The sequence below is a fragment of the Sylvia atricapilla genome, chromosome 4 (assembly GCF_009819655.1).
Source record: "Sylvia atricapilla isolate bSylAtr1 chromosome 4, bSylAtr1.pri, whole genome shotgun sequence".
Taxonomy (NCBI): domain Eukaryota; kingdom Metazoa; phylum Chordata; class Aves; order Passeriformes; family Sylviidae; genus Sylvia; species Sylvia atricapilla.
This window is the reverse complement of record NC_089143.1, coordinates 17,787,135-17,804,064: the sequence shown is the minus strand read 5'-3', so window position 1 is coordinate 17,804,064 and position 16,930 is coordinate 17,787,135. Positions and strand designations below refer to the sequence as shown.

Below are 16,930 nucleotides of genomic sequence, written 5' to 3'. Positions count from 1 at the left end.
CAGTTAGGATCAGGCTCTAAACTCTTCACTTTGTAAACCTTTACTTCTTGTAGCCTTTTTAAGTACTAGATACTACATGTTCAGTATGTGTAAGACATAGACAAAGCATCTGCAGTTTTAGATACTTAAGGTAAAATTTAGGTAGACTGATGAGATCCAGGCAAAATACATCACACAGATCAGGGGTCAAAATTACTAAAACAGTGTTTTAATAAAAATGATATTTTCCACAAAATTTATCAAATATATCATCAGATCCTAAGTATAATCAATATTAGATTAAGAATTGTATTTTTAACACAATATTTATCACATTTCAATCTCACTGGTCACCTTCTAAGGCATCCTTCATTCATAGCGTACTACAAGGAAAGAAAAGGGCTGGGAAGAAATCGTCCCAGAAAGATAACTTGAAAGATAACTATACATGTTTATAGCATAACAATATACATATTTCTAGCAGAAAGAACACACTCATTCTTAAAAGAATACCAGAAGCAGAAAAATGGGAATCTAAGGTATTTGACAAAATTAAGATTTATTAATTAATTGTGTTGATTATCCTTATCTTTCAGATTGAGGGAAGAAGCAAGAGACAGCTCTTGATAGCACATGAGTTTTTCTTCTAGTTTACTCACCTGGATTCCATGAGAACTGTTCCATATTCCTTAGACATACAATTAGTAGTAGCACATAATTGGTGAACCTCTCCTTTATATCTGGATTAAAAAAAACCCAAAATCTGTCAGCTCCAAAGAAACATTTATTTGCATACAAAGATATCTACTCAATCTGAGGTTATATCATTTATTAATTCCTGGATTAGATAACATTTTCCACAAATTATTTAACTGAATTTAAGGGGTAGGAGAAATGCTAGGAACCACACCATGGACAGGATTTCTGCAGTAGGGTGTGACCCAGTCTATGTCAAAGTCCTATGACTTGCCACCCAGACAAGGCAGTCGTTTTTCTATTTTGGTGTCTTGTTTCCAGAGATGACACATACAGCTTGCTTCAGGAAGCATCACATTTTTTAGCTTGTTAAAAAACACCTTCCTGAAACTGTATTATTGAAAGACAGGGTAAAACCTAAAACATAATGTCATCATAACTTAGGAAGTCCAAAGAAGTCTTTTTAGAAGATAGAGGTACTAAGAAAATCTGTGAAGACACTGTTATTACTTGTTACATCATTTTCTTAAGCATCTCCAATATTGTGTGGGTTTCTCTACTGGTTTTGGGAAACAAGAAATAAAAATGTTCAGAAGAAGACACAAGGATTAAGCTGGACAACAAAAAAATAAAATTGACTTTGTGTCAACAGTTTCCACCGCCTCTAACTGACTACAGGCCAACAGCAATGCTCATGGCTGTAGTTACTGCAGTATAATAATATCCCTTATTTTACAACTGAAATTTGGAAATACTGGCAAGTCTAAAAAAATGGAGTAAAAAGAAAAGAAATCCTTTGGGAAAACGAAAGAAAAAGCACACAGAATTCAAGAAGAATGAGATTTCATGCACAATTAAAACAGGCACATCTTGGGGTACATAAATTCATCTGTCAGTATGGGCCGGGGAAGGGAACGAAGAAGCACAAGCTTTCAAAATGGAATGAATGGCATGTATGTGTGGGGGTGGGGAGAAAAAGGAAATAATTCAGTACAATAAATTTAAAGTAGAAAAAAGGACATAGGTAAAACCTAACCATAATTTCTTGATTTCCTGTCAGTAACACTCCAACAAGTGAAGTACATTCTTCTATGCTTCTGAATTCACAAAATACTGCCCAAATGACCAGAACACAGTATTATCTGAAAAATCTAATTACAAGATTCTACTTGATGCTGTCACAAATGGATGAAAACGCAGTCAAGCACTCATTGATCTACATTCTTTATAATGCCCGTGAGTGACTTGGAAATAATCACGGAGGCTTGACACTCCTGCACAGAATTTCAAGATGATTTTGTCTTCTATTTCCCACATCACGTACTTCCACACTGCCATGACACATAATTGGTCAGCAATGCATAACAAACACAGATCTCACCTTCAGTTTTTCAGGTCCCAGAGAGGCCTGTACAGAGAGATACTCTCAGCTGGGAAGCAAGGACCTTAATTCAGGCCTAACATTAAAGCATGTCTCAAGCTAATCCTCCAGACATTTATTACCTGCTTGGTATATGTTAGCTCACCAGTCAACAGGATTAAATTGAGAAGGAACATTCTGGGCTTTAAAATTCATCTTATAATGCTGTAATAATACAAATTTTTCTTCCACTAATTTCTGAGACTGGGTGACAGGCTGATAACTATTTTTCCCCTCTTCTTATTTTCCCTGTTCTCAGTGGCCTCCCTTCTAATCTGTTATCTCTGCTGCCACAGCTGTTCAAGGCTTTTAGGAGGGAGAGGAATGACTGTGGCTGCTACTCTTCATCCTCATCCCTCTCATCAACTGTCAGAGCTGCAAGCAAGGCACACAGCGCACTTTACAGCAGCTTCAACAGTAAACTCAAACAATTCAAAAATCTATTTCATTTCTCACCCTCATGGACAAGGACAAAAAAGGCTTCAAGATGTCCAAAACAACCACTGGTAATCAGTCCTTAATACCAATTACAATTCCAGAATACAAAATATGTACAGTAATGTTTCATCATTCATTATGAACTTATTTGATGCTGTATATGTACATTTGGGATTTTTTAGCTGGTGAGGGGATTTTCATGTGGCATGTATTGCCACTTCTTGGATGATGTGGTAAACTATGGCACAAGTGAAGCTACATCCCTGGATCCATGCTTGCTCACAGTCTTAGTAACAACAAAGGCAAAGTATATCACTGTATCTGTGAATCTGGCAAAACAGTGACAAGCCACCAGTGATAGTCATCAGTTACAGACAGCACAGGTACTAGCAGGAGGAAAATCATTCTATTCTGCTTCAGCATAGTGACAAGTGGAAAGAAAAAGTGATCTCTTTTCGTTCTCCATTGTGACAATGCTTAGTAACACTGATATTTCACATAATGGTTTTTCTGTTAGGATATACTATAGCTTCAATAGCCCCTGCCATTATAAGACCGGGTTAAATGAGAGCCAGAATGACAGACAATGACATTTTAAATGGTCTTCAGCTACCTCCACAAGGACATGATTAAGAAGCTTACTTTCTCAGTGTTTATGATCTTAAGTGTTAAAATCCTGACATGCAATACTAATTCAGATATATTTATTCCCTTGACCAGTCTCTTGTCAGCACATACCATGCATAGTGCTGATGACACAATATGCATGAAATCTGGATGGATATCAATGACAGGCGCTGCCCCTCAGGGGTCCATATCGGAACCAGTGTTATTTAGAATCCTCATTACTGACATAGATGAAGGAATTGAGTGCACCCTCAGCAAATCTGCAAATGACTGAGTTCTGAGGTTGCCACACCAGAAGGGTGGGATGTCATCCAGAAGGACTTGGATATGTTCAAGAAGTGGACCCATGGGAATCTCAAAAGATGGAATAAGACCAAGTGCAAAGTGCTGCATCTGGGTTGGGACAATCCCAGGTATGAACATAGGCTGGGGATGAAGAGATCAAAACCAGCCCTGTTGAGAAGAACCTGGGGATTCTGGTGGATGAGAGGCTGGGCATGAGCTGGCAACATGTGCTCATGGCCCAGAGAGCCAAACGTGCCCTGGGCTGCACCATAGCACTGAGAGCACCAGGGCAAGGGAGGAGATTCTGCCCCTCTGCTCCACCACAGTGAGAGCCCACCTACAGGGCTGCACTCAGCTCTGAGGACCCAGCACAGGAAGGACAGAGACGTGCTGGGGTGAGTCCAGAGGAGGCCACCAAGATGATGAGAAGGATGGAACACCTCTCCTATGATGAAAGGCTGAGAGAATTGTGATTGTTCAGAAAAGAGAAAGCTTCATGGTGACCCAATTGTGGACTTCCAATACCTGAAGGGAGCCGACAGAAAAGATGGAGAGGGGCTTTTTACAAGGGCACATAGTGACAGGACAACGGGGAGTGACTTCAGACTGAAAGAAAACAGGTTTACATTAGATATTAGTTAAAAAATTCTTTATTGTGAGGCTGATGGTGCCCTTGCAGAGGTTGCCAAAGAATATGTGGATGCCTCATCCCTGGAAATCCATCTCAAGGCCAGGCTGGATAGAGCTCTGAGCAAGCTGGTCTAGTGAAAGGTCACTTCTGGCCATGGCAGAAGTGTCGGAATTGTGGATGACTTTTCAGGTTCCTTCCAACCCAGGCCATTCTATGACTGATAGACTGCATTCTAAAGCCATGCTGAAGCTGCACACATTAACCAGGGCTGGCCCTGCAGCCTGACACACATCTTACTACATACTTCCCATACACACTCCAGATTATTTTGAAAGATCACCCTGTATTTGCCTGTGCATCCTCTAGTGGTGCAAGTGATATGATTAAATCTTCTCAACTGCCTTTTTAAAGTATGTATTTCAGTATTTTGTAAAGCAAAAGGGAGAATCAGACATTCTAAGACTTAGTGCATCAGAACTTGGTCACATGTCAAAAACTAACCACAATACACCCTTTTCCATTAAGGAAAGTAACATGTGCATATAAGGGTTGTCATACGAATAGAGGTGGTAAGCATTTATTTCAAAGCCATGTAATGCCTATGTATATACTGCCATAAATGCAATAAAGGGGAAAAAAGCAAGACGAATTTTATTTTCCTCTTGGTTGTGTAAAGTAAAGCCCAAAAAAGGATTGCATGTAGTCAAATCAGATTTCAAACACTTTGGCCCCACTTAAATGAACTCTGCCATTCCAATGTTAATAGAATTCTATCCCCATATTTATAACACATTCTGCCCTTCCATAAATCCTCCTGAAAAATAGGAATGCATATCCAGCAATTAATTTTCAGTGTGCCAAAGGGTATCAGTGCTTTTAGAAAGCTTGTAAAAGACATGAAACAAATGTTACTGGAAATAAAGATTCCTGGCACAGCACTGAATCTAGTATAGCTAGTGTAATTAATTAGCCAGTATCCCAAACAACCATCTACTGAACCCTGAAGATCTGAGGTGCTTTGCAATGGTAACTAAAAGAGACAGTGAGATCCCAGGAACAGGGATCCTGAAGTGGGGTAAATAGTCTTAGAACACATAACTATTTCTACTTCCAGATTCCCTGACACATTATGCAGGAATCTGAAATCAGAAAGAATAAAAAAAGAAATTTTATCATGTTTCTTACTGTTCATATGTTTAGATGAAAACCTAGTTATAAATTGTAGCATGTAAAAAGTGAAACAAGATCTTTTGCTTTACATCTCAACAACTCCTAAATAGCTGTAGTGCCAACTACTTCTTAACAAGTGACCAGAACACAAGAAAGCATCAAACACTGAACAAGAAATGACCAAGGACACACCAATCTTGAACATAGTCCTGCCTTCAAATCCCTCATCCTTAAAAAGAACAACTTGATTAGAATAATGGTATTAACAAACCTAAAGCCACATGAGAAACCAGTTCAAATCTCAAAGACCAAAGGTAAAAATAAAGGCTATTTAATATTGTGACTGAAGTCAGAGACCAATAAATTTGGAATAAAGAACAGAGAAGAAAAAGTACAGAATTATAAAGAAGAAAATCTAAGTTCCTAAAACTTCAGAATAAATATGTTAAATTTTTGAAACAAGAGATTTAAAAAACAAGGAAGAGTTTAAGCCTAACAATCAACTGAAGGAAATAACCTAATGCACTATATCTAATGCACTTCTTTGTATGAGGTACAATTGAGTTTTGTGAAAAAATTTAATTTAGAGCACAGCTTGAAATTAAAATAAGACATTTAAAAGCATAAAGGAAGGCAGCATGCTAGGCTTTCAACTATGATGAAAGAACTTCTCTTTATAATTTGGTCTCTTTGTTCTCTAATACTGACCCTACAAAATTAGTTTACAGATAACTATTTCAAAAAGAGAATACACTATTTAAATTTAGGGAAATATTTCTTCCTGATACAATAAATAAAAGGTTTTCTGTATAGAAGTGCTTTCCAATGGCCACAGTGTTTAGATTGCCTGGGTGTGCATAAATTTCCTTGTGCAAGTCAGGGTGACAATGCAAAGTAGTTCTGCTGCAGCTGACAAATCAAAGCTGTGGGAACATGGTTGAAGTCTCAGACTCTGTAGCTGCAGTCTCAAGCAGCTATACAAGCCCCAAGGTATTTCTTGATCTGCCCTTAAAAGACAATAGGTTTAGTTTTATAAGGTAACAAAATTAACTAATGCATATTTCATGTCCTGTTCGATTAATTTTTATGTAGATGATTCCATTATTTTAGTCTTGGGATTTTAGTGAATTAGCTGTTACAGTAGAATTTTAAATTGTCATACAAAGGTGAGAATGATCACTGACTCCACCAAGTCCAGAAATGTAAATACTGGGAAAAATAATACAGCCACACATCAGCTTGCTATCCATCAACTGGTGCTGAGCACAATGCCAAGTGAAAATGATTTCATGATTTCCAGATCTAAACTGGTAGCTTGGTAGCACTTCCCACAGTGATGTCTTACTACATAAGAAGCTTGAGCCAGGTAGGGCTCTGCAAGGTATTTCATCGTGTGATACGGGGTATGCCTTAGAAAGTACAGCTAGCACAGTTCATTTCTATTCACAAGACAACTTGCTTTTGAATTCTAGTTGTAGTAACTTCTCTTGAACACAGTATCTACTCTTGTGGTCATTGCTTATCTTTTCTGCTACATATTTTCCTTTTGATTAACACATTAAATAAGAAGAGAGTTTCACCTACTCAAGAGATGTTCCTCACATGCCCCTGTGAGATTCCTGTTATTCCCTTCAACAATGACTATATTCAGCTACGGTGCACTAATCAGTACCTTTACAATGAATTGAAAACATATGTTTGACAACAGTGAAATTTTGAGGTGAGTCCCAGAGAAGGCGGGGCAAGGGGAATACATTCAGTGTGTCCAAGCTTAATCAGCTACTGCTACCATCATTACCCTAGAGAATACTGCAGACCTCAGAAAACTCCTGGAAGAAGCAGAGAAAGGTGGGAATTATATGGGAGTGCCTAGATTTAGTGTTTCCTTTCAGAAGTTTAGTTCAGCCCAGGTATGCAGTTTAAGCACAATGTATTCTAGGACACACAAGACACTCCAAAGGCTAACTGGAAGCTCAGCTGACAGGACCAGAGCACCCTCAGTTCCAGGGCAGGATAAAGAATTGGCATAGTATGCCAACACAAGATGCACCATCATTTCAGCTACATGAAATAAAACATTTAAAGGATACTAAAGTGATCAGAATACATGAAGTGAAACAATACTGTACCATCCTTACTGAAGCAGCGATGCAATAAATCTGTTCGAATTTGAAAGAGTTGAAAAGATCTACTAAAAATTTGTCAGCTATCTACCTCTGAGAAGAAAAACACTACTATTTATAACCATACTGAAAGGTGTTCCAGGAAAAGCTATCTGTTTGAAAGGAATAAATTAGCTTGTTTTGTGCACTCTTTTATGTATGTACTCACTGCTTCCATCCCCACACTGTTTAATGAATGGCAATACTTCTTCCATCAACTGATAAAGGATGACCTGGTTTTACTATTATGGGTCTTCAATAACAATGTTCAACAATAAAATACTGATATCCTTCTCTTTTTATGGAGGAAATTACCAGCAATTTCTAATATCAGTCCCTTGCTTATTTCAACATGAAAGAGACCTCATCTTTAGGTAGGAGAGCTAGATGCATAGTAGTAACTATTTTCTGCATTAATAAGAAACCTTATCTAGGTTTTCTGTCAATAGTTAAGTAAATTTTATTTTTACCATTCTCACTGTAAAGTTAAATATCTCTGATTTTAAAAATATAAGTAAATAAATCTTGGAAGCAAAAATAATACTATTATCACAGAATAAACAGATAATCAACACAGCTGGGAAGATCTTTTTTAGGGAAGTTTAAGAGCATCTATGTAGTAGCTTAAAATTTAGTGTCAATTTTTTGTTGTATAATTTTCTGTGATATATTTAAGGTTTTATGTAAATAGTATTTCATTCAAAGAACGACAAAACATTTGCATGTAATATTGCAGTTTGCAGATGAATTAGACAAAGGTCATATGAACAGTGAGAACTCAAAACCTGATGAAAGCCTGCTGAAAATTTAACTTGTGCTACAAAAATATGAATCACCTGTTTTTAAATTAGCAGCTTTTTTTTTTTTTTTTAACATATTGCACATTTGAGTTATCTGCTTTAAAAACTATGAGCTGGAATGAAAAGAACATATTCTATTTTCTTTGCTCATCTGTATAAATGAAAGTGGGGAAATTCAAATCAGATATACTGAAGAAATTCTTCACTGTGAGGGTGGTGAGGCACTGGCACAGGTTGCCCAGAGAAGCTGTGGATGTCCTATCCCTGGAGTGCTCAAGACCAAGGTGGATGAGGCTTTAAGCAACCCGGTCTAGTGGAAGGTGACCCTGCCCACGGCAAGGGGTTGGAATGAGACAATCCTTGAGGTGCCTTCCAGTTTAGGGCATTCTGAGATTCTACAAAACTACTACAAGCAAAGAGGCTCCAGCACAACCTCAAAGTGCAATCATTCCTGCTGGCTTTGAAATAAAAAGTTCAATAAATATTTCACATAGCTGATATCAGTATTAGGAAGAATCTCCATCAAAGGATACCTGAACAGCTTTTCCTCATGAGACACACTGAGTTTGAGTTCCCAAAATTCATCCTAAGCAGCAACACAGTTAAGAAGTGCCAGAAGCATGTTTCCTAAGTACTCTCTACCTATTATCTTGAGAGCCTATCAAAAATCAGAGTAATCTTTGGTATCTCCCTCACAGGGCAGGTACTTTGTTACATTTTTTGTTTGTTTGGGGTTTTTTTCTTTGTTTTAGTATTAGGTATTTCAAGATCCACCCTCATAGCCACCCAACATGCATTCTGAGATGAGTGTGCCAATACAGCATGCTATAAAGTCAGTTTTTTGAAAACAGAAGACTTGATCGTTTGGAAGCACAGGCATTTCATCATAAAGCCAGTACACTGTTTGAGCACCTCAAATAAAAACTTGCAAAGTTTTCAAAGGAGCAAGTGCTCCTTGAAGTGGATCTCAGTTTCATCCTACTGAACCAAACAGTAAAAGGGGTCATGAGGAATGCAAGTCAGAACACTCAAATGCACCAAGGTAAAATGTTTATAGAAAGAATAATATTATATACATTGATTACATTAAATATATTAATGAATTAAATAAACAGCCTCTTTCTTCACATTTTCTCCTGATCAGCATTGCTATACATACCACTATTCGACATTTGAAAAAGATTGTTCTTCTCAAACTTCTTGAAAACGCTTCCTTTTATTTCGACAAACTGCAATTTTTAGAAACAGTTAGTTAGTTTTTACTCATAAAAATTATACAAAAAATAATATGATCAAAAAAGATGTTATTTAAAAAGATTAATATATAATACCTATGATACACAAAAACATCAGATTCTGAAACAAATGAGGGTAGCTATATGATCAAGCTACATACTTACATTATTGGACATCATGATGGTAAGCAGTGATTTATTGTGGGAGTTGAAGGCCACATTAAGGGTTGTTGCTTGAACCATTATAAGAATGGCATGCAGGACTGCATAGCAGGGTTAAGGAAGAATATTTGAAACAAATCTTCTGCACCAGAGTACTGAAGAGCAGTGAACCACAGATTTCTTATTTTGCTTTCCAAGTTTAACAAGAAAGTTTCCATATCCCTGTAAATCAGACTTATAGCAAGACAGTACTTACATGTAATACATGCACAGTGTAGATGCAATAATGATGCTAATTTTTCTCATTCTAAAAGAACTCAATGACATTAGTCTTGAGAAATGTCAACAAAATCTGAAGAAAAGAATCTGAGGTGATGATTCAGAATCAGCCTAAAGATTTTAGAGAAAATAGGGAAAAATGGTGAAAATTCTAAGTTCATTATCAAAACTACTGGACTATGGTATCTCTTTAGATTCATCAATTCATTCTAAGATTATTTCACACCAAGAACATTTGCATCCTGAATATGGATGAGTTTATCTGATCTCTTTGAGACAATACAATCAAGATAGATGCATTTAACATTCCACTAAATAATGAAACCCCACTGTCTTTAAGGCGTTGTGAGCCAAAATACTTGAATACAAATCAGAAATAAATTTTTCCATGAAATATCCAATTATGGTTTGTCATTTTATTATAGGTACACCATCATGAAGGGATTCTTTTTTTAAATTGCTCGTTTTTAATCAGCTGGTGCTGCCAATCTCAGTTTTCAAGTAAAGGAACACTGACTTAGGAATACTATCAATTTTTCAAATGTATTAAGATAAAATAATGCACAGCAATTACTCAGTAATTTAACTTAGAAAATTTTGCAATTTATCAAAGGAAAAGGATACAGACATACAGAACTGCCATGAAGAAGTGAGGAATCACACCTATGTGAGCTCTTTTTCTTTCCTTAGGTTCTGTAGCTGTCCAATAAAGAGCATCCAAAATATCTTGTCCAAATGAAGAAATCAGACGATCAGCCACCTAAACAAGAACAACTTTACTGCCTTTTACTGCCTACCTCTCTCTCCAACACTTGAGTATGCCCAGTTCAAGAACAGTTCAAACTAAAAGTACAGCTCAATCTAAAAAAAGTTTCATATATATCACTTTTGATTACTTAGTTATTCCATTTTCTCTCTGGATTTCACAGCAAAACTGTTCCTTTTGTATATTAAGCAGTTTACTTTTCCTTTCAAACTAACTATCCCCTTTGCAACAGAATTCAGAACAAATAATCATATATTGTCAAGTACAGTTCAAACCTCAGCCTTTGGTAAAGCAGTATGTATGTTGTATCAAACCATTTAAAACATTTTTCCCTACCCTCAGAGTTTAATAGGAAAAAAACCCCAACAATGAAAAGTGAATTCCAGATGACAGGGGACATTAGCTTACAGGTACAAAAAACCCTGAAACTAGACTTGGCTCTACTGCATTCTATATACTGAAGTATATACTTAATGCAAATGTCTGCATAAAGCAGAATTCAAAATTAAAAGTACTATAACACAAAACCAAGAGATTAAAAGGGACTTGAAAGTCTGCCAAAAAGGGAAAATATGTTGAGAAAAACAATGAACACCTGGAGTATAATCCAAAGAATATATGCACCAACAGGAAAAGAATGCTCTAGCAGTAATTCTAAAGATAGACAACATATGGACAGCATTTTGAACTTGTAATTTAATACCACAGCAAGAAAGGTCAGAGGGAGTTCCACCAGTTCCCAGCATCAGCAGCTAACACATAAAACTGAAAACCATTACACGGAAGAAGATTTTTTTTCTGCCTATATGCTACAGTTCAGTAACTTTAAAACCAAGATGCACAGGGCAACAAAATCAGAACTTCAAAAACTAAACTTGGCACATATCTGGCTAAAAAAAAGAGCTTTCTCTCATTGCTTACTAACTCAACCAAATGGAAACAGTTAAAGATGACAAATTGATTATCTCTACCTAAGAAAGATAAGGAGTATTTTCTCTTAGTGTCTTTCTGTTAAACAACAATTTTCAACACGTTAAATCAACATGTAGCAATACAGAACCACGTGCACAATGTACCTGCAAATATTGATTCTAACAAATAGAAAATAAGTTCTTGGGACAACATAAACCTAGACTTCAAATAATTTCCTGACTTTTTAAATTAAATAGTTCTCAAAGTAAAGATAGTGAAGTGAGGAAGTCATACTTATTTCTGACACTATTACTGAATGAAGTTTCCTAAAATATGAAAATTGAATTCAAACAAAATTTTACAGGATGCCTCAAGTAAATGTACAATGTGCTGCTCTCTAAGAAACACCCATGAAATAAAATGCACAAAGCCATGAACTGATCAATTATCATTAATCTGAAGCTCCCAACCTCATCAGTTTGAGAGATATTTACAGTGGCATTGTTTTCGGCTTTTAGATTTTGTAAATTGAGATTGTCTGCATTATTTGGTTCCTGCTCATTGTGATGACCCATTGAGTAATTACACCTGGTGTAGTAACACCAGCTACAGAATGCTTAAGAGTTTGGTAAGTTTTTGTTCACAATATTGTGAGGGTTTTAATAGATAAAATGGTAGCTTTGCTTTCCTTTCTGTTTAAGCAGTCCTTGGTTCTTTGCTGAAAGGATAGAAAATTTTAAAACCCACCACACAATATTGTTGCTTGCTTTTCCAAACAGGACTTACCTAAACCCTACATGCCGGCTCCAGGCTCCAGCAGAATTCCATGGTGAGTGCTGTCACCAACGTAATGCACACTGGGGCTTCACAAGGAGCAGGAGCCGGTGGGTCTGAATCTAAAAAAGAAAAGTGTCATTTAAGCCAAATGTGCTGAATGCTCCCCTTAGCCTGTCAGTTGGGAGCATTCAGCACATAATTTGAAAATTTTGCATTCCTCATATCTGTCCAGGACAATACTCCCTGGACTTGCCAACAGCCGAAAACATTAGGACATTGTAAACATCTCTGTTGCTCAGTGATTTACTGGACTAAAATGATTTTCCCTATTTTGAAAACTTGTGAAAAATGTAAAGTGTATTGCTTAAAAAAAGGGCATATTCAGAATTCCTTTAAAAGAATTGCTTTCATCAGTAGCAAAGACTTTTAATAAAAATCACCAAAGTAGACTAAGCAAGCCAATATTCAAACAGTTGAAAGCTGACTATCAACCAAGTCTTTCAGTAGGATATCATGAACATTTTCTGCCAATATTGCTGCAATTTGTCATGGTAAAAAGGCCCCTTAAAAACACACACTCCGCTTGTCACGCTGGGTTTCATAAGACACCATGGAAGTTAAAGACTGTTTCCAAATCCAAAGTCTAATGTAATTTTTCTAATAACCATGAGTAGTAACAGACTTCCCTGTTTTCTAAAAGAAACAAACTCACACAGCATTTTTCTTACTTAAAACGTAATTTTGGTTCTGCCAAACATAGCAAAGTAATTAAATTCCTCATTCCAAACAGGGTGGCACATGGCTTCCAATTCACAGCAAACAATGCAGCATCACTTCAAATTATGTGGTAAGCACAAAAAGCTGAGAAAATACAGTACTCAGTGATTTGAAGTAGTCTTGAAATAAGGAGAAATTACTATTTTAAGCACATGGATTTATTTAGTAAGTGATGATCTCTCATCAATTATAGAACTATATATGCATGAGTATTTCCCCACACAACTAAAATCCAGATAGTAACTCAGTGCCAATTAATATTTTTCTACATATTTTTCAGCAAATGTAAAATCAGAGGCAACAAAACCCCTATGAATTAACAACTGAGGTGGCTTGTACGATATTTATTTCACTTTGTAGAACAAAGTGTGTTCCTTATGAAATATTTTCATATTTTATTAGGAAAGAACAAATGCCTTCTTGCCAAAATATTCAGATTTTGCAGAATATAACCCTGTTTCAGCAGTTTTCAAACAAAGGTACAATAGATGTTCAAACAAGGATTAATGTATCAATCAGGAATCCCAGAACCCTAGCAGAATAACTTTTGTGTACAAAGCTCTGACTGAGTCCATTTAAGAGGTCGTATTCCTACTATGCCCTATATTTGCAGGATGGAGATAAGATTGTGCCTATGAAAACATAATTTACATTGTGAACCATTGATGACAGAAATACAATTAAAAATCTTATCCTTTACATGAATAGCAAAACAAAAACTGTTTTTCTCGACAGAATTTCTCTTGATCTTCCCTCCGAAAACAGAATTTCCTTTTCTCCTGTCACTACATTCATTCATTCACCTTATAGGCTTGTGTCTGCTAGCCAGGACTGAGGTAAAGCTGTAATATGTGTCCTTGCATACAATGAAAGCTGTATTTCCATAATGACGCATTAAAACTCAGATTCTATGTTATCCTCCTTCTCTGCTCTCTCTCAGGATCTGATCATTATTTCAAATCAACAGCTTCTACTTTTCTTGGCGAGTTCAAAAAATCTTATTCACTACCTGGCGTTTCATAAGACACTTCTGCTTCTCAAGTTTCTTGCTACGAAATTGATTAATGAGCTCCATAAATTAGGCATTATGAAACAGTACCTAAACCCTTATTGTTCACAAACCTGTCTATTTCACTGCATATTATGTTAGGCGTGTGCATATTCTACGCTTATTATGTTAGGCGTGTGCAGATTTCTGAGAATACCAGATGTGCCATATTCTAAGTACAAATACTGGAATACAAAGTATTTTAGATAGTATGAGAAAAGCATACTTCATATTCTGATGCCAACATTCTTACCTCAAGCATGTTATAGATGATGTAGAGCTTTATTACAGACTGTCCCCTTATCAGATGATACATCATAGAGTAGTCAACATAGTGCATCATGAAGTAGCAGATGACCAATATAACTCCTTTGAGCATGTCACATACCTGAGCAGGTTGTAGCAAACGTCTGTCACTGAAATACAAAGGGCAAAAAGTTCCACTAAATGTCATGTACCCACAAGATACAGATGTTACTAAGTCAATATGAATTTACAGAAGCTGTTCACCATGGATGTATTTTAACGTAGTTTATTGTGCCCCTTCCCCTGCCCTTCACTCCAACACCATGACTATGATACCCATTTATAGATCACACTCATGAACAGGATCACAGTCTCTGACTTGCCACATGCCTGTATTAAAACACTGTATTTTTTGAGAGCTCCCACTTTTTAATAACCTTCTGCATGCATGCCCTTTGGTTTCTAATTTACCTTCCCTCTTCCACACAATTCTATGATTTTGACTTCCTCAGGTACAGAAATTGTATTCACTATGATCAAAAAGAAATGAAGCAGTCATCTTCAATTTCAGTATAATGAACCAGATGCTGAGGAACAGGTTGTAAATTCTGTATCTTCTTTTACCTCTGAGCTCTGCAGCAGTAAATGCAAACAATTTGACATCAGAGCTGGAGGTTGATTGTGAACCAAATGCAGTTTTCCTGAGTAACCCAGGAGACTAAACGAATCACTACACAATTTCTTCCTAGTAAAACTACAGGAAGAAAATAGCTTTATCTCAATTGCCACAACAGTATACATAAGCATAATGAAATTGCAAGGCCATATTCACTTGTCTGTTTATTTAGTTTAGTATTAATAGGATGCAAAGCAGTTAAAAAGCCTTTGAATTACATAAAAAGGTTGAGAATTAAATATAAAAAAGGAGGAAATAATTTCTATTAAATGTATTTATTTTTTAAAAATACTGAAATGCTGTTATGCAAGTTAATGTTTCAAAGAAGTTGCAAGCAATTAGCATAATTCAAGTTATGAATTTTCAGTTTCTGTATTCTTAAATCTTAGCTCATCCAGTGATTAGGCAATGTTCCCACAAACTGATAATACGTTTAGAAAAAAATTCAGAGTTATCTTGTAAAAATGTCCACCATTTGTAAAAAACATCCAAATAGTTACTTATGACCTCTGGAGTATGTCTACAGACCCTGCAGAGAAGTCAAAAATCCCAGCTACCTCACTCATTCTATTTAAACCACAGCTGGAATGTTACACTTTGTGTTTCTTTCTTGTATTCCATTCAAAAGAAAAATGTCCTGAAAACAACATTCATATATTATATCACTCCTGGAACCACACCGTGACATTCCACAACGGGCAAATATGTCAGGCTCTTGCTAGGAGTATGAGCAAGAAAGTTTTCAGAACTCTGAGATTTACAGTATTGCAATTGAACAGAGAGCAATTGCTCCTTTTATTATATACTTTTTTATTGCATAAACTGCATTAAAATGAATTACATTCTGAATAAAAGAATTAAACCTGGTCCAGCATACCAAAACTGCTTACAGGGGCTTTCTCTCTCTAAAAGACATTTTTTTGCTTTCAGAAGTCCTCCAGCAACAAACAATATTCACACTCTATCTTATTTCAGCCTAAGCCCTTGACAAAATGTCTCAGTGAATTTTCTTCCTTTCTTCAGTCCCCAAACTGAGTTTTAACTGCAAACATCAATTGAAAAAAATTAAAGAAAACTGAACATGTACCTTTTTCCCACTGCTTAAAAAGCCTATGACTGTCTTTGCATGACACACAATAAAATGCATTCTTCTCAACCTGTAAAATCACACTTCAAAAATTTACTGCCTTATTTAATTACATCTGACTTAAATGATTATAGACATTAAAATATAATGGTATATATTGAAATTTTTACAAGACTAAAACAAGCCTATGATTATGATTACTGTTCATATGCTGAGTAACAGCATATTCTTTTTTTCCAACCTACTCCATTTTGGAAGTGTATTCAGTCATCTCTGTACAAGTCTCCCAGCCAACACTCAAACTCTGAAATACAGATTGGGATACAGTGGTAAAGGTACTATTATGCCACAACAGTAATTTCAGGCCTTAACGAGTGAAAGAGAGTATTAGAATTTACTACTCAGAAAATCAGCACTCTTCCAGCCAGCAACTACCTCATCATTAGACAAGTAGGGAGTATCTGATAGAGAAAACCTGATCAACAAAAGAGACATCCACTTGAAAATCTCATTCACAGTTTCCAAGGTACCAACTTCAATGATAGGATAGTCTCTTACTGAAATCACTAGTGAGTAGAATCTGTTTATGAAGCTTCTGAAGGAGACCAAAAGGATTCTCACAGGAAAACGCTTTGATGTCCACAAATCAATACAGACTGAAAATACCACATCAAAGGTTTTCTGGCTTACAAGTAACATCAAAGATGCTCAACCACCAGTCACAAGTTGCAGATGTTCCACACTGATAACTCTATCA

At 36.2% G+C, this 16,930-nt stretch overlaps 1 protein-coding gene across 2 annotated transcripts in view; it reads right to left on the bottom strand.

Moving 5' to 3' along the window:
- TAPT1 (transmembrane anterior posterior transformation 1) overlaps window positions 1-16,930 on the bottom strand; it is a 48,994-nt gene that overhangs the window by 11,786 nt on the left and 20,278 nt on the right. For both annotated transcript variants that reach the window (XM_066317203.1, XM_066317204.1), the window contains 5 exons: window positions 14,418-14,580; window positions 10,509-10,644; window positions 9,609-9,706; window positions 9,368-9,437; window positions 639-719 (listed from right to left, as the gene is read on the bottom strand). In XM_066317203.1, coding sequence (XP_066173300.1) covers window positions 639-719; window positions 9,368-9,437; window positions 9,609-9,706; window positions 10,509-10,644; window positions 14,418-14,580 — 548 coding nt within the window. The remainder of the gene's footprint in view (window positions 1-638; window positions 720-9,367; window positions 9,438-9,608; window positions 9,707-10,508; window positions 10,645-14,417; window positions 14,581-16,930) is intronic.